The sequence below is a fragment of the Drosophila ananassae genome, chromosome XL (assembly GCF_017639315.1).
Source record: "Drosophila ananassae strain 14024-0371.13 chromosome XL, ASM1763931v2, whole genome shotgun sequence".
In the NCBI taxonomy this organism is placed as follows: Eukaryota; Metazoa; Arthropoda; class Insecta; order Diptera; family Drosophilidae; genus Drosophila; species Drosophila ananassae.
The window spans coordinates 12,760,534-12,783,526 of NC_057931.1; the positions used below are offsets into that span (position 1 = coordinate 12,760,534).

At 47.1% G+C, this 22,993-nt stretch overlaps 2 protein-coding genes across 6 annotated transcripts; one reads left to right on the forward strand and one right to left on the reverse strand.

The window, feature by feature from the left end:
• The first annotated feature begins 1,367 nt into the window (after window positions 1-1,367).
• On the forward strand, window positions 1,368-5,796 carry LOC6503092. Of its 4 annotated transcripts, none has more exons than XM_032453081.2 (6): window positions 1,368-1,713; window positions 1,827-2,026; window positions 2,956-2,973; window positions 3,191-3,470; window positions 3,640-3,859; window positions 4,591-5,796. In XM_032453081.2, exons 1-6 carry the CDS (start codon window positions 1,530-1,532, stop codon window positions 4,706-4,708), a joined length of 1,020 nt encoding a protein of 339 aa, XP_032308972.1. In that variant the 5' UTR covers window positions 1,368-1,529; the 3' UTR covers window positions 4,709-5,796. The 4 variants fall into 4 exon arrangements, with proteins under 4 accessions (XP_032308972.1, XP_014761303.1, XP_001963409.1 ...); XM_014905817.3 differs by having other exon boundaries at window positions 3,191-3,410; XM_001963373.4 differs by lacking the exon at window positions 2,956-2,973.
• LOC6503014 (dmX-like protein 1) lies at window positions 5,635-22,960 on the reverse strand. Of its 2 annotated transcripts, none has more exons than XM_032453080.2 (15): window positions 22,708-22,960; window positions 19,645-19,862; window positions 19,434-19,582; window positions 10,763-17,884; window positions 9,619-10,701; window positions 8,343-8,570; window positions 7,909-8,265; window positions 7,581-7,845; window positions 7,435-7,522; window positions 7,108-7,377; window positions 6,971-7,040; window positions 6,836-6,910; window positions 6,646-6,779; window positions 6,441-6,524; window positions 5,635-6,382 (listed from the first exon to the last, which is right to left on the reverse strand). In XM_032453080.2, the coding sequence occupies exons 1-15, from the start codon at window positions 22,792-22,794 to the stop codon at window positions 6,182-6,184; spliced, it is 10,431 nt and encodes a 3,476-aa protein (XP_032308971.1). In that variant the 5' UTR covers window positions 22,795-22,960; the 3' UTR covers window positions 5,635-6,181. The 2 variants fall into 2 exon arrangements, with proteins under 2 accessions (XP_032308971.1, XP_001963410.2); XM_001963374.4 differs by having other exon boundaries at window positions 8,346-8,570; window positions 22,708-22,959.
• Window positions 22,961-22,993: the final 33 nt, after the last annotated feature.

Consider the following 22,993-nt stretch of genomic DNA (forward strand, 5'->3'; position numbering starts at 1 on the left):
CTAAAAACTAATCCTATTCAATGAAAATATATATATTCAAAAACATCAAACTAAATTTGCACAAGTACCGGGTATTATAAGTTACAATTTTTACCATTTACCATGGATTTGCATTTAAAAAAAACCCTAAACTAGGCGCCCTTGGACCAGTTTCGACTCCTTTAACCTCCATATTGGCCATATGCGATCCGGTTGTTATATAATTCCCGATTTGGTTAACGGGCATGTGGCCGACCGTGTGTTCTTGAATTTTACGCAACAGTTGGCGCCGCCAAGCCAATGTGATCTTGGTGATGTCGAGATGGCGTCAACCTGCGACCCAGCCCGACCCGATCCAACAAAATCCCATCCAATCTAAATCCAACAACCTTTCCGAGCATTCCCAATGCGAGATGCCGATCCATGAGCTGCCTTCGCCTTCACTTCGCCCACTCCACCGGGAGAGGATCAATAACAAACAAATAATGTGCCGTCGTCGTCTAATTGTAAGAACCAACTTCCAATTTCAGATACATCCGACATGATAGCATAACCCCTGCCAACAATCGCGGTTAAGTTAATAGAACTTATTCCTCTTAATAGATATTAATTATAAGAGCTGTATTTATCATAAATTTAGGAAATAATTTTAAGGACAAGTATGTTAAGGACTTTAAAAGGTTTAAAATTTCTTTAAAACTCTTACTTTTGTACTACTAGGCGTATGCTTAATTTTTTCATAATAATATTACGTATACGACTTGTTGGACATTTTTATTAATTAATTATTTCTTTATTACTTTTATTTAGTTGTTTAAAAAAAAAAAAGTGCAATATTTGATGTACTCTAAGTTTTTTTTTTGTTGAAACCACGGGGCGTATGAGCTATATTGCTTTAAATATTGCGTATACGCCTAATTGGACCTATTTTCCTTAGGCATTACTTATTATTTCTGATTATTATTATTCAAAAATATAAATGTTTTAAACAATTTTTAAAGCAAAATATAATTACAATTCATCCAATTACAAAAATATACTGTAGTTTCTTATTAAAAGTTTATAAATCTTACTGATTTTTGGATTTATTTTGAAGAATATAAGTCTTAATTACAATTTTTAAATTAAAAATAAATCTAAAAAGATTGTTTCCAGTGTTGTAAAATATATTTCAACATTTATTCTAAGAAAATACTATTAAAAAATATTTTTTAATTTAAATTAAGACTCCCCATTGCCTTTTTTGTTGTTTGTTTATTTTTTTAGCTACTTGCAGCTCTATATTTTTTAGCATTATTGTGCAGATGTGTGGGACTTTCATTCCGCTGATCGGCTGCCCAAACCTAGAAGCCAAAGATGCGCTGCGAAGCGGACCCACCGAGGCATATAAAAGCGCTTCCAAAACGCTCCGACATTTCAGTTGCTTCAAAATTATCGCCCCAAACCGCTGCCCGCGTCGTCCAAACGTTTGTTTTTTCCCCAACTTTCTATATAGAATATATTTTTTTTTTGAGTGAAATATTTTTTGGCCAACTCTTTGGAATTGTAAAATGTCTTTCATCGGCAACACATCGGATCTGGAGTGCGAAAAGAACGAGTTTCCGAGGCCGCGCTCCACGGGCATTGTCACCAAAGTGGCGGCCCACAAGCTGTCCTCGGAGCCCAAATGGGTTGACAAGCGGGAGGAGGACTCCGATTCGGAGGTCTCATCACCGGATAACTTCTTAACCAAAGGTTCTATATTATTTTTATTTAATTTGCTTTCTTGGTGCATGCTTTCATTTCATTTTGATGAGAAATTAATAAACTAAACGTAGTAGACTAACCGGAGACATCATTACTTACAGGCGCCTTCCTACTGACCCCCTCCTATGAACTGTCCATGGAAAGGGCGGCCCTCATCTGCGAGAAGATGAGCTTCAAGGGATGCTTCAGTTTGACCAAAACCGCTACAGGAATTCTCTTTAAATTCTCACATCCAGATGACTATCAGGCGGTCTTCAAGAAGGGCTTCCACAAGGTCACCGGAGCGCGCTTCTATCGCAAGGTGAGTTTTGTTTTTTAATTTATTTAATTTTTGGTTTTAATTATTCAGTGATGGGAAGAGTTATTTTTTTTATTAAAGGGAGTACTTAAAAATAATATGCTCTAAAAAGAAATACATACACAATATATATAAATAAAAAAATTATAAAAGGCTGATTGTTTTAAAAGAAAAATAAGAAAAATTAAAACTGTGGCCTATTTAAAAAATAAATCCATAACAAAATATTTCAGAGCGAACTCTAAGGATTAAAGTGATAAAATATTAAATAAAATATTAAATATTAAAATATTATTGCATTTTTTAAAGTATTTTAAAAGTTTAAAATAACTAACTTTGAATTTTTATTCTATTCATTTATTTTAAAAATATCTTTCCATTTTTATTTATATTTTTTTTTGTATCTAAAAGTATTATATTGACCCCTTTATTTAGAAGATGTATTTATATAGAAAACCCCTATCCATCCCCTAATATCCCAGTCTTCCTATATATCCCTATGATTTTTAATTCCAAAAATATTAAGACATCAATAAAAAATATTTTGTTCATAGATATTAAAAAAAAATATGCACAATCTTGTAAACTTTAAAGTTTTTGAAAGTAAAATAAGTGGGTCTTTGGTTTTTATTATAATTTTCTTTGAAAGTGAATATTAAAAAGAATATTATTATTATTAAATAAATAAACCTTACACATTAAATAGTATGAAATAATTTATAGCCTTAGTTAGCTTTTTAAAAATATTTTTTTTTATTCAAAAATCACTTCCCATCACTGTCTATATCCATGAATCCTCGATCAGCCATCTATATAGCCATCTAATTTTTGTTTGTAAACCCCTCATTTTGAACCTCATCATTTGCCCATTTTTTTGACTAACCGCAGAAAACAAGTGAAAAATGCAAATTTTATTTCCCCCCATTTTGCAGCAAACATTTTCGCGCAGTGTGAGTATAAACGACATAAAAATGCATCCTCCTCCTGACTGATTGGAATGAGTAATCAGACAGAAATCCTAGTCACATAGATTAACAGTTTTTCACGAACCATTATTGTCCTTAAAATATGATCCTTTTTACCCTGTATATGATCCTGTACCCTTTTTGGCTTTTCCACACTCCGTTCTCTTCCGATCCGGTTTCTTTCGTTTCTATTTCCCCGTAGATTGCCATTCCGTGCCGGCCCCGGAAAACGTTCACCCTCTATGTCCTGGACGTGCCCGAGGATCTACCCGTCGAGGATATCCGTCATGCCATGTACAAGTTCGACTCGGTGGTGGAGGTAGTCCGGCTGCATATCTATTCGAGCTTGGGTAGCAACACCGGCGGCTCATCCGCGGTGGCCACCAGCTCCTCCTCCGCCGGCGTCGACAAGGGCGTCGAAGGTGAGCAGTTGCAGCTGCTGCAGACGCCGACCCAGACCCTGCGCAGAGCTGCCCTCCGAAGTAAAGTACCCTCCAATTGGTAACACTCCAAATCACAGTCACTTCTCCAAAATTTTCCCTTTTTTGCACTCCAGCTACACTGATTTTTTCTCAGTGTAGAGTTTCTATATTTATTTTTTTATATATCTTAATTAATTAATTAATTTTTGATGTCGTTTCATCTCCACAGGCACCTCGAAGAGCGTGGGTTCCGTGGTTGGCGATGCCATCGAGAAGGCGGAGCGTCCGGAGCGACGGGAACTGCCCCCAGCCGTCATCCGGATCACTCTGGCCTCGATGGATGAGTACAACATCCTGTTGCAGAATGGACTCAACTTCTATGACGCCACCTTCTTTCCCACTGAGGCCAATATATCGCTGAAGGGCGCCAAGATCGATTACAAGCGCAGGTAAGATTGGGTCTTCCATCTATCTTACACTTGGAGAAAAAAAAGCGGGAAAAAATATAAACATGAAATATTTCTACTTATGTTTAGCTTTTATTTTAGGCCTAAATTTATTAAATATATAATAACTTTATCTAAAATATTTTCAAACAAAAATAGAACTATAAATACCCGGTACTTTTCGCATAAAAGCTTTAAAAACCTGTTCAAGTTTAACTAATTTTAATATATTTTATTTATTATTTAAAATTATTTTAAATATACATTTTTACGCTTTATCTGAGGCTTAAATTTATAATCAAAAAATAAATAACGACACTATACCGCATTTATTTTAAAACAAATAATAATAAGAAACACCCCGTATTTTTTGCATTACACCTTTAAAAAACAGGTTGAATCTGTAAATAATTTGGTCTTATTTAAATTCAACTATATTTTATAAATTATTTAAAATAATTAAACCCATTTGATTTTTTTTTTTTAGGCTTAAATTTATAAAAATAAATAAATAACGACACTACCATATTTATTAAAGAACAAAAAAAAATATAAATATCCACTAATTTCTGAATATAAAAATTACAACTCTTTTCAACATTTGAGTTGTTTTTTTTAAGATTTAATTATAATGTGATTTTCTCTCAGTGTGTCCATAACTTTTTCTTAATTTGCAAGAGTGACATAGATTTTTAATGGATTTTTTTAAACCCCCCCTTTTAAAACAAATACAGAATGCTTGACGGCTCAATACCCGGACGGGTGAGGGAACTGCTGCCCGTATTCGATGCGGCTGGCTTCTGCAAGCTGCCACCGCCCACCAGCAAGCTAATTAAGCCACCGAGGTCATAGATCCATCAATCCAACATCCAGCCAACCGACTCCCCACAAGACGATCCAGATGCGAGAAAACGATTACGATTACGACGACGAAGATGATGACGAAGAAAGCGTTCCGGCCAAATACACAGATGTCAGATGTGATATCCGGGGCCACTACCCCTACCTATATATACCCTACCTATTACCTATTACCCATCCTCATCCGGCCATCTTCCACTCTCCGCCAGCCATATAACCCGATTTTGGATAATCATCCGAACAAGCGGATGCCAACATTTCCGTTCGCCGATCCGATCCATAAAATATAATTCCTCTTTTGGTTTTTATTCATCATTTATATTTTTTTTTGCCTCTGTGAACTGTTTAATTTATAAATATATATACCTATTCTTTTTTTTTTTGCTAGTTTTATTATTAAAGGCCCTTATAAGGCATAGCATCTAATTTGTTCGATTGTCTGTTTAACAAAGAAATAATAAAAGCGAAATAAGAACGGAAATATTTAATCATATTTTAGGGTTAATGGGTCATGGATCATGGAGTGATAGTTTTGAGAAATAAATTCTAATAACCCCTATGCCCCCCAGAAATAAAGGGAATCCTTCTTTTGTGGACATTGAATTTATTTAAATGTTTATATTTCTTGTTTTTAGGTTTTTGTTTTTATTAAATTTTAGTTAATTCATTTAGGTTCGTTTTTTATTTAGGTATACATATATATCTTGATTGATTCAACAACAGACGAATTTCATATTTTTTTTTTGTTTAAGTTTTCTTGCACAAAGCTCAACACAAAGACATACATAGATCGTAATATATATATTCGTAAGCATATCATTTTTTTTACCATACTGTCGAATGTCTTGTATATCGTATATAATATATAATAATTAATAATTGATTTAAAGCATATAATATATCTTGTATCTTGTATCTGTATAATATATATATATATATAGTCTGTTTAGGAAATACTCATAGAACGTGAAACGAAGTCTCGAGAGTCTTCAATGTTTCGACTTGGAAAAAACATTAAATAGCATTGAATAATAATTAATAAAAAAAAAAAAATTCACAGAAATGGGAAGGAGAATAAACAAATACACATACATATATATATATATGCAAGTAATAATAATAATAACATATTATATATATGCATGGGGTAGGAAAAGTTCAAATACAATTATAATGTTACAATAATTCAACGATTAACAAAGAATACACGTATTTTTTATCGCGTTTTTCTAGGACACTCCGGGCAGCGCCCCACCGAGCCAACACACATACACGCACATACATACACAGACATGGGGACAGACAAGGAGCAACAGACACGTGGACATGGCTACGGTAACAGGTTACAGGTTACAGGATACAGTTTTCAGGTTGCAGGTTTACGGAGAACGGCTTATGGCTACCGCTACCGCTACGGCTACGGTTAACAGACACTGACCCGGAATACACATCAGCAGCAGCACTTCAATACACTGAATGGACAATGTTGTCCTTCTCGACCAGCAGGCGGACCTTCATACAGCCATCGGAGCCGCAGGAGAAGAGCCGTCCGAACGGATCCACATACACCTGGCTAACACCCTGGCCGGTGTGCTTAAAGAAACCGTTCTTGGCGTGCTCATGGGGGAACGTATTGATCAGCACGAATTGGTTCATATCCCAAATCTGTAATAGCCAAGAGGTTATAGCTTTCAGGGATTTGGATTTTCATTTTATAACATACCTTAATGTCACCCTCAATGGAGCCAGTGACAAAGAACTCCTCGTGCGGATCCAAAGCTATGCATTTAATGGTGCTATCATGGGCCTGAAAAACAAAAATAACGGTACATTTTGTTAGTCCTTAATAAGTGGCGCCCAACGTGGGGCATATGAAGCATAGAATCTATGTTTTGCTTCTATAGAATAGATTCTAAGGAAAAACTCACCTGATAACGATGACGGAGCGTTCGTTGCCTCACATCAAAGACACATATATCGCCGCGTTTACCGCAGGAGATGAGGACCTGATGTTGGGGAGCAAATACCAAACAGGATGAGCCCTGATCGTGGCAGGTGAATGCTGATAAGGACGTCAAATCAATATAAATCTTAAAGCTTTAAAGGAAAATTACTTACCTGACACACAGGACTTTTTATTGGGCAGCAGGGTGTCCCAGATATTGATGTTCTTGTTCTCGGAACTTTGCCCAGCTATGGCGACAGACAGAGACGTTAGAGATACGGATAATTAATAAACCCAGAAAGACTTACCACTAGCCAGGAGACTGCAAGAGCCGAGGAATACAAAGTCCGACAAGGACTTGTTGTGGCACTGGTAACTCTGCAGGACGCGGAGAGAGAAGAGAAAACATGTAAAGCGTTACGGATCAAAGGACACAACAACTCACTATGAACGAACGATTGTTCTGCGAAGCGATCCCCGCCTGCCAGAGACTTAGCTTGCCGTCGCCATCACCGATACCGAACTTGTTGCCCTGCTCCGAGAAGCGACACCGCGTCACCTTGGCATAAGTGCCGGATGTACGGGGCGAGCAGACTGGCTGCTGGTGGCCCCACTCCCAGATCTGCACGGATCCATCCTGGCCGCCCGTCAAGTAGAGCGGCATCAGGGGATGGGCGCTCATGCGCTTCACATTGTCCACCTTGTGGCGCAGAACCTGGAAAATAGTTCCAATTAAAGAGAATGCTCTCATGGCATCACTGCGTCTGCATACCATGGATGTTCCGCGACCCGATTGCGAAGCACTCTGGGTGCTGGCACTGGACTCGGTGTAGGCATTGCTACTACCTCCAAACTGGTTCCTGGAAAGTCAAACAAAAGCTATAGAAGTGACAACAAAAGAAGTCCCAAGAGACTCACTGATCCTCCTTTTGGATGATGAGGAATGAGGAGCTGTTGGTGTCCGCGTCCTTGGACAGGTTCATCATGTCGTAATCGCATTCATCCTCGTACCAGTTGGGCGATTCGAGCAGCAACGAAATGTCAAACTCCTGAATCTCGCGCGGATTGGCGAAGGCGATCATCGAGGAGGTGTTGTTCTTCAAGCAGAAGGATAAAATCGACTCGTGATCCTTGTGAATGATTCGGATTTGATCGGTGTTCTCATTGGTCGAATGCGATTGTCCTGGAAGGGATTCAAAGGATTATAAAATGTTTTAAGCTTCCGTTGGGACATCTCTGTCCGTACCTTCGTCCGTCTCGTTGTCGTGCTGGGTGTGATGAGAGCTTCGCGTGCTCGGCTCCATATTCTTGCCAAAGATGCTCTTGATGAACACCTCCTGGGCGGGCTCCTGGCGCACCAGATAGTTCCACAATCGACGAATCGGACCCGCCGCCGATCCCGAAACAAACGGCGTATTATCCTTGTTCAGGAGGGATCGGTACTTGTGGATGCCCAGGCCATTGATGCCACTCTCCGCATAGCAGCCGGGGATGTAGCTTCGGGACGGCGGACCACGTCCAATCAAATCGCTCAGGGCAAAGTCCTGCCAGCGGTTGAGGGTTCTCAGCACCTCGTGCGACAATGGACTGATCACCGGCAAATCTGTACGGGATTAGGGGAGAATATAGAGGCGGTGCTTAGTGATGGGATGAGATGATCGACGGATGGGATGCTACAACTACCCTGCAGTTCGATGCCGGCCACCTTGACCAGTTCCTGGATCTTGTGCGTGCTGATCTTGATGAGGGCCAGGCGCAGTATGCTCCACGAGTAGGATGTGGGATTCGTGTGCTCCGTATTGTCCTTGGCCTTCAGTTGCGACCGGCTTACGTTCACGTCGTCGTCGTCCTCCTCCTCCTCCTCGTTTTCTGACTCGTGCGAGTCGTCAGTATCGTAGTCGTCGCATTCTAAAATTTAAAGAGTGCCGAGATTAGTTATAAGGATCGTTTCGAAAAAGTTGTGGGAAGTATAATATCATATATATATGTATGTAGTACTAGAAACAACAGACCATATATTTTATTCCACAGATCCATAAAGAACTGAACCACAAATAGTTTAAGACATTCCTCCTAAGGATCAGGTGAGAATTTCCAAACACATTCTAAGGTGCCATAAATAAATATTCCAATTCGTATAAGGGAAAATTAAAGTTCTATCGGAAAAATCGAAAATATATCGATACTAAATTTTGGTTTCAAGATTTTTATGAAGATAAAGCGAAAATAGGTGAGGAATAAAAGGAATATATCCATAAAGGGACAAGAATTTCCAAAGATTTATGTACCCAATAAGCTATACTGAAATATTCCAATTCTTACAAAGGGTTCTATCAGAAAAATCGAATAAATATCGATTAAAAATTATACTTTTAGATTTTTATAACCCACAAGTCCTTAAAGATATTCCGCTTAAAGATCTGATAAGAATTGGCAAAGAAATAGACTTTCTAAAGAACATATTGCTATTTTTAAGAAGTTCCATTAGAAAAATAGATAAAAATATCGATTGAATATTCAGTTGCAAGGTCTTGATGTAGAATCATTAAGAATCGACCTAAAAATCTTTTAAGCTATTCCATTTGAGGATTGAATGAGATTTGCCAAAAATATAGACTTCCCAAGGGCCCAATATACGAGTTTACCAATTTTGGTAAAAAACATCGATAAAAGATGTTATTTTAAGATTTTTAAGAAGATTTAGAGGAAATAGATCCACAAGTCCGTTAAGGTATGTATTCCGCTCATGGATAAGGAAAGAAGTGCCAAAGATATACCTTCCTAAGAGCCCATATGGGAGTATTTCCATTTTTTCATCAGATAACCATAAAAAAAATCGGAAAACTATCGATAAAAAATGATTTTTTAAGGTTTTGATAGAGAAGGATGGAAAATAAGGCCAAGAATCTTTTTAGGTCTTCCCCAAAGACCTCCATAGACTTCGCAAGACACCCACCTGTTGCTGGCGGCTTGCTGAGGAAGTAGGAGAGCATTGAGGTCTCTGGCGGCATAAACTGCTCCCGGTATGTGGGCTTGTCCTCCTTCATGTTGCTGGAGGTGCTGTTCTGGCTGAAGCTTCCCAGGATCTTCATGTTGAGCTTCATGCGCTGCTTCGTGATGGAGGTGACGGTGTTCCAGACGCTGTTCTCGTCGGCCGGCTCCTCGGAGGTGGAGCCAGTATTCCCATGACCGGCTACCACGGATCCTGCGCCTGCTGGCTGTTGGTTGCCGGAGGGCTGGGCGGCAGCCGGCTTGATCAGGAGCTTCTTCATGCCGCCGCCGAAGAGCGTGGACCAGGTCTCGTTGGTGAAGCTCTGGCCACTGAGGCGGTACAACAGCCGGCTGTCGCAGGTGGACAGGGAGTAGATGAACAAGGCCATGTACGTGGAGACGAACGACTCCAGGAGCAGGACATTCAGCTTGGGCACATCCTCGTCCTTCTCGCGGGCCAGCAGAGCCCGCAGATTGGTGACGCCCGGCCACTTGGAGGGTGTGGTGCATACGCCGGCCGGCTCATCCGTGGAATACTTGCGCCTACGGCCGTAGGCATTCCGGCTGCCCACCAGATAGCTGCACTCGAACGAGGAGTTGATCTTGGCTATGTTCTCGATGCCGGGACTGGGATAGCCGTTGAAGGCCGAGTTGTTCACCACGAAGCTCTCGGAATCGCAGAGCGACTGGTAGATGCAGGAGGACAGGGCCACCGCCAGGTCCCGGAGCACAAAGATCTCGCTGAGGGCGCTCGGCTCGATGCCCGGGAACGGCAGCACCTTGATGATGCTCTGCAGCATGTCGACCGTCTGGGACTGTAGGTACTTGATGGGATCCGCAATCACGGTCTTGTTGCCGGCCACACAGGCGCTCAACAGCGGCAGGGTGGTGGGGAAGGGCAGCGGGCTGAGCAGCTGCTGTTGGGTCTTCTCCTGCTGCAGCTCCTGGAGCAGCAGCACCAGTTCCATGCGCACCGAGGCCAGTCCCCCGCCACTGGCGCCGTGCAGCGAACAATAGCTCAGCAAAGTTCGCAAAAGGGTTTCGTTGGCTGAAAGAATACAGGAGATTAGACTGAGTTCTGGAGGGGATTGGGGGAGCCTTTGACTCACCTTTGAGCCAGCGCTTGCGCTTGGCCGCCCGCATCACCTTGGCCTCAAAGTCCTGCTTGTCCTGCATGAGGATCTCGTGCAGGGTCGGCCGCTCGGTGCTGGGACAGATGCTGGCGTTCATCTCCTTGTCCCGATTGTCGGCATCCGGATCCCCGGACTCGTTGCCCGACTGCTCCGCCTGGCTGCAGTAGTTGCAGAGCTGCTTCAGCGCCTCCACCTCCCGCTCCAGCCACATGTACAGCTGGTAGCGGAGCTGGCCGCCATCCACCTCGAAGCCGGTGGCCAGGGTGGAGAGCTCCTCCATGAGGATCTTCAGGCAGGCCACGAACTTCAGCTGCTGGGCCATGATGTCCATTTTGGTGTCGTTGCCTCCGGCCGAGGACTTGGTGCGGGCCAGGACCGCGGCCTGGGGCTGCGGCGTGGCCAGTTCCGGATCATCCGGCTCGGCGTCGTCTCCCTCCTCGGCCTCATCCTCGTCGTCGTCGTCCCATTTGATCTCAAACTTGGCCTCCGGCTCGCTGCTCGCCACTGGAGCACCCCAATCGAAGGCATCCGCGGTGGAGGCGCCGGCCGACGCTCCCGCGGAGCTGCCCCACTGGTCCATAATGCCCGTGTTGATCAGATCCTCCTTGTTCTGCTGGCCGCAGTCGGGCGCCTGGCTGCCGGCCACACTGCCGCCGGAATCGTCGCTAATCTTCATCGGCAGCTTATTGAGGACCTCCAGGGCCAGGGCGGGACAGCCGCTCTTGAAGTGGCCGTGGGCCGTGGTGAAGTACAACTGCCGTTCGATGGGCGTGATGGTGTCCTCCAGCTGGAGCTGCTTGTCGCAGGCCGACGGCCCGGCCACATCCCCCGCATAATTGAAGCCCGAGAGGACGACGTGGGCGATGCGCTTCTCCTGCGCCGACAGCGCTATGTTCTGGCGGATGAGGAGCGGGTGGGTGCGCAGGTAGATGTAGAAGTTGAAGACATTCGGATTGGTGGCCTGCGGCTCGGGACGCAGCAGATCCTCCTCCCGGTAGCTGCTGTGCAGGCTGCCGACGCCGTTCAGGAGGAGGGTGTTGAGGCTCTCCTGGTGCTTCTTGATCGTCCAGTAGGTCATCGAGCGCAGGAACGGATCCGGATGGGCGCGTGTGAGGTCACAGCGACCCGTCTCCGCCTCAGTGCCGAGGATGTGCTCGTGCAGGAGCTTGTGGTAGTAACAGCCCTCGGCATCGCCCTCGTACAACCGGGCGATGATGAGGGCCAGCTGGAAGTCCTCCAGCTTGTTCATGCACACCTCGATGGCGTCGTTGAGGCTGTTGGCCAGCAGGAAGAAGGCGACCGCGTGCTCGAATCTCTGCTTGCCGAGCAGGACGAAGGCGTTCTTCAGCGCCGCCTTCCGCCACCGATCCTCCGCAAAGTTGTTGCCAAAGAAGGCGGTCATCTTCTCGTCCCGCCTCGACCGGAACAGGCCCCACACCAGCGACTTCTTCTTCATCGCCAGATAGTAGATGGCCGCGTCCAGCGGATCCTGTTTCAGTTGGTAGGCGCACTTGGCCAGCTTCTCCACGCACCTCCGCAGCGTGTTGATGTTCTTCAGCCAGTAGCCCACGCCCAGATCCCGCAGCGTCGCCCAGCGCAGGTCGCCCTTGGTGTAGCTGGGGATCAGGTTCAGGAGCTCCTCCTCGCTCTCCGAGTGGTAGGCCCAGACGATGTTGGAGGTGCCGACGCCCTGGCGCTGGAACTGGGCCCGCTGCTGGAGCGGCAGGCAGCGCAGCAGGTAGGTGAAGTGCTTCATGGCGAGCAGGAACCTCAGGCCGCAATCATCGAGAGAATCGGTGCTGGTGCTGCCGTCCTTGCCGCCACCAGATCCTGCCCCGCCGGCACCCGCACCAGCTCCGCCCGCCGACTTGCCCTGATCGACGGCGAACTTGTCGGAGAAGTCCGTGTTGCAGGTGGCCACCGTATCGGCCAGGGCCAGCAGATGCATCTGGTCCAGGGACGACAGTCCCGGCAAGTGGGTGTGGGTCAGCAGGCGGGACAGCAGCTGGCCCTGCCGTGGGCCAAAGTGCGAGATGGACTGCTTCTCCGGTAAGGACAGCCGGCGCTCCTGCCGCTTCTTCTCCTCGCCGTCGCACAGCAGCTCGTCCAGATTGTCCTCCGAGTTGTGCATGTCGAACAGCTCGTCGTAGTCCTTGTCGCCCTCGGCGCCAGCAGTGCCCTGTCCCGGTGTCTCCCTGTCGGCGTTGAGGAGCACCCAGAGCGGGAGTGGTGGTATGGAGTTGATCTCCGCATAGTCCAGCATCAGTTCCTCGGGTATTTGGGTGGTGCTGCCGCGGTGCTCGGCCTGGATGTTCGTCTCCGCCGTGTAGCTGATGCTCAGGGTGCGGGAACGGGACCAGCTGCGCTGCCGGGCATAGCCGTCCTCGTCCTGGCCGGCGGTGCTGGAGTTGGTGCCGCTCATGCAGCGCACCAGATGCGCCAGGATGGCCTTCACCCACCGGATCTTGCCGCAGTTGAGCAGCTCCATCAGCTGCTTGGGATGGTACTGGGGCAGGACGGGGCAGGCGATGCGCGAGGCCTGGAACAGGCCAAAGTCCGTCATGTAGTCATCGTTGCCGCCATCGTCCTGGCCGGCGCCCACATAGTAGGGTCCACCGGGGCCGCCACCACCCGCTCCCCCACCTGCGCCGCCGCCACCGTTCATGTTGGCCATGCTGGTGTTGCCCAGCCGGCGCTTCTTGTCGTGGGACAGCAGCTGGAGATTGGCGGTGCTCACCTTGCTGATCAGCGGCATGGAGGCCACATTCTTCAGGCGCAGCTGGGTGGACTCGTTGGCGAGGGAGCGCAGATCCTCGTCCCGCAGATTCCTCGTGTCCGGCACATCCTCGCCAGCAGCGGCCGCAGCGGCGGCGGCAAAGTGCGAGGAGTAGTGCGGCTTCCACTGCGAATAGACGTGCATCTCCGAGTCCATGGCCACCACCAGGATGCCGTCCCTCACCCACGATATCTGCATGGGCAGCGGCGGCAGGCCGTCGGCGGTCTGGAGATCGATCTGGCGCAGCTTCATCCACCGGATCTCGTCGACGAAGTTCGGCTGGGCCAGGGAGCTGGCCTTCCTCAGGATCGGCCGGTTCACCGAGCGCGACTCCTTCATCGCCTTGATGTTCGCCTGGGCGATGTCCGAGCTGACCGGCGTGTAGAGCAGGATCTTGCTCCCCACAGCCACCGTAAGGATGTGGGAGCCATCCTCCTTGCTGACCCAGTCCAGTTGCACGAGATGCTTCTGGGTCAGGGGGCAGGTGTTGCCGTTCTCGGCTATGCTCTTCCGGAGCGACTGCAGCGTACTGAAGCTGGGCACGGTCAGGAGGCCGGAGGCGGCGGCCGAGGGCTGCCGGTTGACGGCCAGCTCCGGGGTGGTCTCTCCGCTGCGCGGCGACCGGCTCTCCGGGTCGTGGGCGAAGGTGTGGAGCACCTGGTTGAGGCGCTGCTTCTTGGCGAGCAGCCGGCTGTCGTGCAGGTAGCTCAGATCGATGCCGTGGCCGATGTTGATGCGCGGCAGGTGGACGTTCTTCAGGTGGATGGTGTCCTCGAGGACCCACTCGCTGCCGCCGGAGCTCTCGCACTCGTAGATGGCCACACAGAGGTTGACGTAGCGGGAGTCCGGATCCGGGCCCTTGTTCGGACGCGTGAAGCTCTTGCCGTACTTGTAGGCGCACGCGATCCGGCCGGAGTAGGCGGCGCTGATGTTCAGCGGCTGGCCGGGAATCTCGATCGCCGACTGCTGGATGCGGCTGAACATCTTCCACTCGCTCCAGTGATAGGCGTCCACCTCGTCGCCATCCCCGTCCAGGTCGGAGTCGAGGATCGGTTCGCACTTCCAGAATCGCGATATGGAGTCCGAGCAGGCGGTCACTATGATGTACGGCGCGAAGCAGGCCGGATAGATGCTGGAGCTGCTCAGGTGGCCGGCAGCCGGGGAGGCATGGATCACGTCCACGCCCTCGGGCAGGGGCAGCTCCTGGGTGCACACCTTCTTGGTGGTGATGGAAATGTGCGGTGCCTCGACATGGTCGCCGAAGTGCTCGGCTCCCGTTAGGGTCTCGGCGCCCTGGGACATGCGACGAGGATTGGGATTGCCACCGGGATTGGGACCGCCTCCTCCTCCGCCGCCGTTCTCCTCGTCCGGCTCCTGGGTTAGGTTGCTATCCGGGACATACATGGCCGTCTCCGAGAGGAAGGAGTTCTGCTGCTTGGAGCTAATGACGATCCGCCACATGTGGATGGTGCTGCCGCGGAGCGTCTTCTCGATATTCACGATGTAGAAGGGCTCCTCGAAGTCAGCATTCCGCTGCAGATCCACAATGGCGTCCATGTCCGACTCGAGCAGGGCATTCAGGCGCGGCTCCTCCAGGTCGTGGGGATCGGAGAGCGGAGTGCGCTGGCCGCCGGTAATCAGCTGGGCCTGGAACACGTGCAGGAACTGGGTGTTCTGCCAGTCGTGCTTGGCGTCCGAGATGGCGTCCAGCTGGAGGATGCAGCCGGGCCGAGCCGTCGACTGCTGGGAGACGACCTTGAGCTTGTCGTGGAGGGCGGAGCGCTGGGCCCGCATCGTCGAGGAGGCGTTGGAGATCATCGAGGAGAGGGAGTGCGACTTGTGCAGCGTGTTCAGGTTCTCCGAGCATGAGATCTCCGCCAGCAGGGTCCGGGCATCGATGACCGCCTGGTAGACCCGCAGATTCTCACCGTCGCTGGCCACGAAGCAGGCGGACGGCGAGTTGCTGTAGCTGCCCAGGGTGGTGCTGGGCAGGAGGGTGGGTATCCAGGCCACGTTGCTGAACGCCGAGATCTCCGGCGAGTTGATCCGCGCCAGCTCGCTAACTCCTCCGGAATGGCAGAGCGGCCCAACGGAGTCCACACGCCACAATATCAGCTCCGAACAGAAGCCCGTGGGCGTGAAGACGTCCTTGTCGCCGGTGGATCCTCCACCACCTGATCCTCCGCCACCACCGCCGCCGCCGGAGCCACCACCTCCGCCCAAACCGTTCGAGGAGAGGGGCTGTTCGAAGGGCGACATGGGCGACTTGGCCTCCGAGTCGGGCAGATTGTGATGCGAGGTGGACACCAGGAGCGGCAGCACCGGATGGCAGGTGATGTCGTTCACCCGGAACCGATGGCCGGAGGCTCGGCTCACATGGCCGATGCTTAATACTTGGGTGAACTTCGTCTTGAAGGCGAACGTCAGCTGCCAGAGGTTGAGGGTGCCGTTGGAGTGCTTCGTCACCATGGACACGGACGGGGAGACGTTCAGCGGCAGGTTGCTGGCTCCACCGGCTCCCGAGTCCTGCGAACTGCTGCTGTGCTCCGCTCCAGCTCCACTGGCGGCGGCACTACGATCTCCAGTACCGCCGCCGCCGCCCGCCTCATCCTGATCGGCATCACCCTCCCTGTCCTCGCCCCCGTCCTGATCCTCGGCATCCTCCTGCTCCTCGTCGTGCCGCTCGAACGTCTGCCCAGAGTGCTGGTCGCTCTTCAGCGACGAGTCGTCCGCCTGGCCCTTGTGGAACTCGTCCTTGCTGCGCACATTGTTGGCAATGTCGCGGAACGCCAGCGGATGGGTCCCAGTATTGAACAGACTGACCGTGGTGGACATGGACATGGCATCGCCCAAGGGGAAGGCCGACGGTATCCTGGTCGAGAAGGAGACCTGCGCTTGCCGGAACGAGCCCGGATAGTAGTCGTCCAGCCACTCGATCACCCAGATCAGATAGCTACCGTCCACCGGATGGATGGCGAACAGGAGGTCCGGACTCTGGTGCCAGTCGCGGAGCAGGCACTCGATCTTGTTGTCCAGCGAGTCCACCAGCTGGGTGATCGGATGCGCCGGCTCGTTGTTCAGCGAATTCTGTGACGTCGTATTGGACATGGAGTTCAGATGGAGGCCAGCTCCCACTCCCGTCCCGGCGCCCCCGCCCGCGGTGTGCTGCGAATAGCGGCTGTACTCCTCGCCGCTGTCGTCCACCGATACGGACTTGGAGGAGCGCAGATACTTGCGATGGGCCTGCGTCTGCGAGTGCGAATTGGAGCCATGGGAGCCGTGGGCATCGTCCGGCAGGTCGTGTCCGTTCTCCTCGTCGATCACCTTCTTGGTCAGCTCCTGGAGTATGGCCTCCGCCTGCAGGGTGAAGTGCATCTCCTTGTTGTTCAGCCAGTGCAGGATGAAGACGTTCTGGCTGGCCGGATCGCTGGTCTGCATCGACGGCACCAGCGGTATGTCCGTCTCCGCGTTGATGGACGCCGCCAGATGAAAGTGCATGCCGGGTGTGACTCCGGAACCCTGGAATCCATACGAATGAAAGTCGTGGACGCTGCACGATGAGGGTAGTGACGGTATCGGTCCCAAATAATTGCTATAACTGGCCGGCGAGCTGTTCATTCCGCCTCCGCCGCCACCAGTCGCGCCCACTCCGCCAATGCCCGCTCCCGGCGCGCCACCCACTCCGCCGCCGGCCACGCCACCGGCTGTGGCGCCCGCCTTCATGTGCCTGCGGATGTGGAAGCAGGTCTTCATGTGCTTCAGCCGCTGCATGAACCGGTGCTTGTGGCGATGCGTCCGGAACTTGGGATTCTGGGAGGCCAGCGGATCGAACTGGGTCATGTTCACCAGCCCGTCGTCCGGCAGCACCGTCTCGATCCATATCCGACAGATGTTGTCCAGGCAGGAGGTGACCAGCATGTTGGCCACCGATCCCTTGGGCATGTACTTGCTCGTCTTGCGCCAGACGATGTTGGACACGGCCCGGGGATGGGCGATGTAGACGTACGTAAAGTTCAGCTCCCCGCCGGACACTGAGCCGGAGCCGGTTAGGTCATCGCCACCGTGCCGGACACCGGATGACCCGGACGTTGTGGCCGTGCCCTTGGCCGGGAATAGGACCTGCTTGTTCTCGTACCAGATCTTGACGAGCCGATCGTTGCGGCCGCAGGTGGCGAACAGCGTGCCGTCGGGACTAAATGCCATGTGGTATATGGGTATGGCCGTTTGGCAGCTCCAGATGTTCTCCCACGTGGACACATCCTCGGCCTGGGCGTTGTTTGGTTTGTTTGGCTCCTTGCTCTCGCCGATCTCGAACTTGACACCTGTGGAGGCAGAAGATGAGTCTGGTTAGTAATGACTCGGAAACTAATCCCTCTTCCAGTAGTTCATGTCGCTCTCCCTGTAAGCTATTTCTCTTTTAATTAAAAACTCATATCGATAGATGTTTAGTGTTATTTTAATCGAATTTTATCGAATTTTATCGAAATAGTGGAAAGTTTAAGCAGAAAAATAAACTAAGACTCCAAGGAAGGCCCAGAGATTCTTCTTTGGAGGGAGAAAGAACTAATCTCCTGTCCACTAATCCATGTCCTACAGTTTCCTTCCAATAAATTAGACATTTTTAATTGTGTTTCAGATAAATATCGATTTATTTCATATCGATATCATGGTTCACAAACAGCAATCAAGCAACCCCTTCAGAGAAATTATTCTGTTGTATAAACTACTTTAAGAGCAAGGAGGAGTAGGTTTATATAGTACAAATTGGAAGAGCTAATCAAAACGCTGCCTGTATTTCTTAGCACTAGTTGTATCTGCTAAGAATGTCTGCTCTAGTTGTATTTCCTATAAATATTCATATATTTTCTGTTATTTTTATCGAATTACTTGAAAGTTTTAACAGAAACAGAAAGACCAAGACCACAAAGAAGGCCTAGAAAAGGAAGTTCTAATCCCCTTTCTACTATTCCCTAAGATAGTAATTAGTCTTCTTATATGGTTTTCCAATAAATATCGATTAATTTCATATCGAAATCAATAAACTACTTCAGAGATATAATTCTGTGGCACAAACTTTATGAGCGAGAAGGAGGAGTATGTTTATATTTTATTACTATTACTATTACTCTTATTAACTTGCTTAGTAATTAGTTTGCTTTAATTGAATTTCAAATAAATATATCGATATATTTGCTGCTATTGGAATCGAATTTAATCGATTTAGTAAAAAAAACTTTGACCAAAAACCAAGAGTCTAGGAAAGAACTAGAGAAAACAATATGTGTTTATAAAAAAAGAACTAACTCTCATCTAGCTCTTATCTTCGTAGTTAGTCTTCTTCAATGGCTTTTCAAATAAATATCGATTAATGTCATTTTCATATCGATATCATGTACAGAGAAATGTTTATAGAATAATAGATTTTAAGAGGAAGAAGTCTGTTTAGATACAGTTCCTAAAAGCTCCCAAGTCCACTCCCCACCATATCATCTAACCTTTATAGAGTTCCAGTGTTTAGTCTGATAGTCCTTGATAGAATTTTAAACAAATATCGATATACATTTACTGTTTTTACTGTAACTCGAAGCGACTTCAATCGAATTGCTTGAAAGTGAAACCGAAAACCCAAACAGAAGCCAAGAAACTGAGAAACTGAGAAGAGTTCTTCCAGAGAATTAATTCCAAACACTGAAACATAAATTTGCTGACAAAATGATTCTACAACAAACGGGGAGTGGAGGAGCAGCCAATAAATATTTAAATTAATTGGATTGAATTCTTGAAGATGAGAGGCGACTGAAGAGTGTTTCTGAGAGACATCTAATCGATAGTTGTTGGGCAGACGGATTCTGACGCAATATAGTGACTCACCCGTGTGCTCCTCCTCCGGCTGGTGGGTGGGCGATTTGCTCTTCCAGAGCTGGATGTTGGTGCCGCCGGTCAGGAGGCGTGTGCCCTCCAGATTCCAGGACAAGGTCACTACGCTTGAATGGCTCGTAAAAGAGCCAGTTTGCACCCATCTATAGATTGGATAGAGGATTTTATTTTATTTTTTTTTATGAGAACAACTCGAACTTCAAACCTGTAGTCAAGGAAATGGGTATTGTGCTTGCTGGACTCTATGACCGGAGTGGGCTCAAAAATGCATATCTTGTTCTCGTAGGCTGCCGCTATCTTGCCCGTATCGGTGCTGCAGTCCAGGGCGGATATTTTAACGTATCCATGATTGGCGCCCGGTATGATCTGGACGCGTTCGAATGTGCTTGCCAGGATGACCACATTGCAGCCGGCGGCGTAGGCCTAAAAAAAAAATAAGGTAAATCACAAGTGCCTGATAAGTAAGGGGTTCTCCCGCATTTAGTTAATCTCTCTGCCCTGGATGTGTGTGTGGGTTTCAGTACAGTCTCGAGTACACCCCATATATCGATAACGATACCGTCGTTACCCTCTTAGGTGTCCAGGGGAAAGCTTATCAGACCGGGTACGGGTATGGGTACGGGTACGGAGCCTTCTCTTGCCACATCATGTTTGGTTACCTGGTTAGCTAAAGTGTATTTGATTTATTTGTTGAACTGTCGCTGATATGCTCATTATCGTGGCAGGAGTTAACGAAAATATTCAAATACCCTAAAGGGAGTATGGGTGTTTAGGTTGTACCTCAAAAAAAAAAAAAATATTTTTTTTTTGTAAAATATATAGAGGATATAGGGCTCTGATAAGCTCATTTTATTGGTAAAAAAAGGGTATATTTACAAAAAAAAACAACCTAGAAAGTAAGCAAGTGGTTTCAACCCCTAAAATATGTACATAAATAAAATAATATATATTTTTTTGTAAATTTTTGTAAAATTTAAAACGGATATTAGGTTCTAATAAGCTTATTTTATTGTTCAAGCAATAGAAAACAGTTTATAAACTTCCAAGAAAGTAAGAAACCCCTTAAATATGTACATAAATTAAAATATTTATTTTTTTTCCATTTATTTTTGTAAAATTTAAAAGGATATAGGGTTCTAACATGCTAATTTGTTATTAAAAAAAGGGAATAGTTAAAAAAAAACTCCCTAGAAAGTAAGAAAGTGGGTTCAACCCCTTAAATATGGACGTAAATGAAAAAATACATATTTGTTTACACATTTTTGTAAAATCTAAAAAGGATATAGGGTTTTGATAAGCTCATTATGGTATTAAAAAAAAAGAGAATTATTATAAACCTTTTAGAAAGTAAGAAATCGAGGTTACCCCTTAAATATTTGAATTTAAATATTTTTAAATTATTTTTTAATTTTTGTAAAATCTTAGAAGGCTTGTAAGGTTCTAACCCCTCTTATATTTAATTAATTGAAAATATATATTTTTTTATAATTTCTAAATAATTTCAACAAACTTTAGACAAACTAAAAACTAGAAATCCCTTTATTTTCCAGGGTATTTGGCTTTTTGCGATAAATATTAGTCACCTGGGTGGCCTTATAACTGCTTTTTCTGTGACGGGTTTATTTTTAAAAATTTGTTTTGATGCATGTCTGGCTTTTTGCCTTCCACTAGGCTAGGGTTTACTCAGATAATTTACTGGCTAACTTGATTTACATAAACTGACTTACTTCTAAAAAATAAAAAAGAAACCCCCTTTTCTTGGCAATACCCCCACTAGATGGCGCCACTTGGCGACTGTTTGTGGTCTGGCGTTGGTGTCTATTTCTGGCTTGTGTTTTAATGAATATCTCTATAAATTATTAATAAAATAAAGTGCAATGATGGCAAATGATATCCGCAATATAATAGGAGCAATGTCAACATTAGGGGCCTGATTACAGAATAGAATGTACACACATTGGAATGGCGAAATGTGCAAAGTTAATTATGCTATGCGATGGCTTTTTAAAGGGGGAACCAGACCTCGGACGTCTAGTGTGTTCGGGTAAACATCATCTAACGTAAATATACAATAAACAGTGCTGCTGGTGCTGGTGCTGGGCGTCCAGGGGCGTCTCAAGGGGGAGATTTTAAGTTAAAGTCGAAATCGGATCGTAAAAAAAATAACAAATAAAAAAAAGTGAACGAAAAGCACATTATAAATGCGTGCTCACGACCATTTCAATATCTATTTTTTTTTTTGTGTTTTTTTTTTTTTTTTTGTGTTTTTATGGCCCGTTTATAATTTCAATTGACGTGTGACGTTCTCTCCTTATGGGAAAAGTGTATGAGTGAGAGCGAGAAGGAGAGTGTGTGGGGTAGGGGAGGGGAGGGGGAGGTCAAGGAAGAAAGTTGGTAGGGTGAAAGGGGAGGGGGCTGGTGGTGGTACAACCTGCAAGATGCAAAATTAGGGCAACGGGAATCAAAGGCCACCTGACCAATCGAAGGGTACACACACACGCATACACTCTGTACACACAGCTGCCTACGCATATGTGTGTGTGACAGAGCAAGAGCAAGAGCAAGAGCCAGAGCAAGAGGAAGAGTAAGAGTATGAGCAAGAGGAAGAGGTAGAGACGGGGCCTCTTGTTTACTGCCAGAGCCAGCTCTTGACCTTAAAATGTAATTAATTGCTGGCAAAGTATGTAAATGCAAGTGAAACACTTGGCGAAATATTATTTGTGGCAGTTATTGATGTTTTTTGCCCTCAAATTCAAGCAATTTACGCACAAACACACACTAACATACGTGTGGGCGGTGGGGGGATAGGGAGGAGGCAACACACAACAGACACGTTTGTTGTTGTTATCGAATTTACACAAAAAATTCTCTATCTCATCATTTGCATTTGATTTAATTGACCACCAAGTGTGGCAGAAAAAAAAATGACACACACACCACACACACTCACACCAGTGCACCTTGCACAAATATGTAAATAAAAACATTAAGACGTGCTCATGTTCTGGTTGGGATGCCCTCCCCCCATCCACCACCACCATCCGATATTCCAATTGGAATCGTATCCGAAACGGGCTGATTTGATGAGTTTTTTTTTTTTTTTCTTCTTGCTTGCTAGTTAGTTAGGGAGGCAATCGGGCGTGTTTCGCGATGGGAGGGCGATGGCGCAGCGATGCGAGGCAGGGCGAATCAAAATGATCTGTGCGGCGGCAGCCTGGTGATTCTTCATATTCGGGGATATCGGATTGGATCGTTTCCTGGAGCTTACTGTAAATGGGATGCCTTCCACGGAGCCAATGGCGAAGCACCGGTCGCCTGCATTGCAGGCGCCGCTCAGTATCTGGTGACAGTTCATGGTTCCTGGCGATTGGCTATCACATCACAGCGCACAAATTGGTGTGTTCTCGGTTCTTTGGTTTGGTTTCTAGCACGATTTTTTCTTGCTTGTAACAAACGACAACAAAGTGACATTACATAAAAATTAGAGTTGGGTTCTTTGGCGGTGCAGTCTATCGATTGATCGATAGGTGCATCGTCCCACCACTTGTTTAACA

Coding starts and splice junctions, on each gene's coding strand:
- LOC6503092 (XM_032453081.2), top strand. CDS start 1,530: ATGTCTTTCATCGGCAACACATCGGATCTGGAGTGCGAAAAGAACGAG. Junction 1,714..1,826: donor GGATAACTTCTTAACCAAAG/GTTCTATATTAT, acceptor CATTACTTACAG/GCGCCTTCCTACTGACCCCC. Junction 3,860..4,590: donor AAGATCGATTACAAGCGCAG/GTAAGATTGGGT, acceptor AAACAAATACAG/AATGCTTGACGGCTCAATAC.
- LOC6503014 (XM_032453080.2), bottom strand. CDS start 22,794: ATGAACTGTCACCAGATACTGAGCGGCGCCTGCAATGCAGGCGACCGG. Junction 17,885..19,433: donor GCCGGAGGAGGAGCACACGG/GTGAGTCACTAT, acceptor CTGCCTCCACAG/GTGTCAAGTTCGAGATCGGC. Junction 7,846..7,908: donor CGACAACGAGACGGACGAAG/GTACGGACAGAG, acceptor AATCCCTTCCAG/GACAATCGCATTCGACCAAT.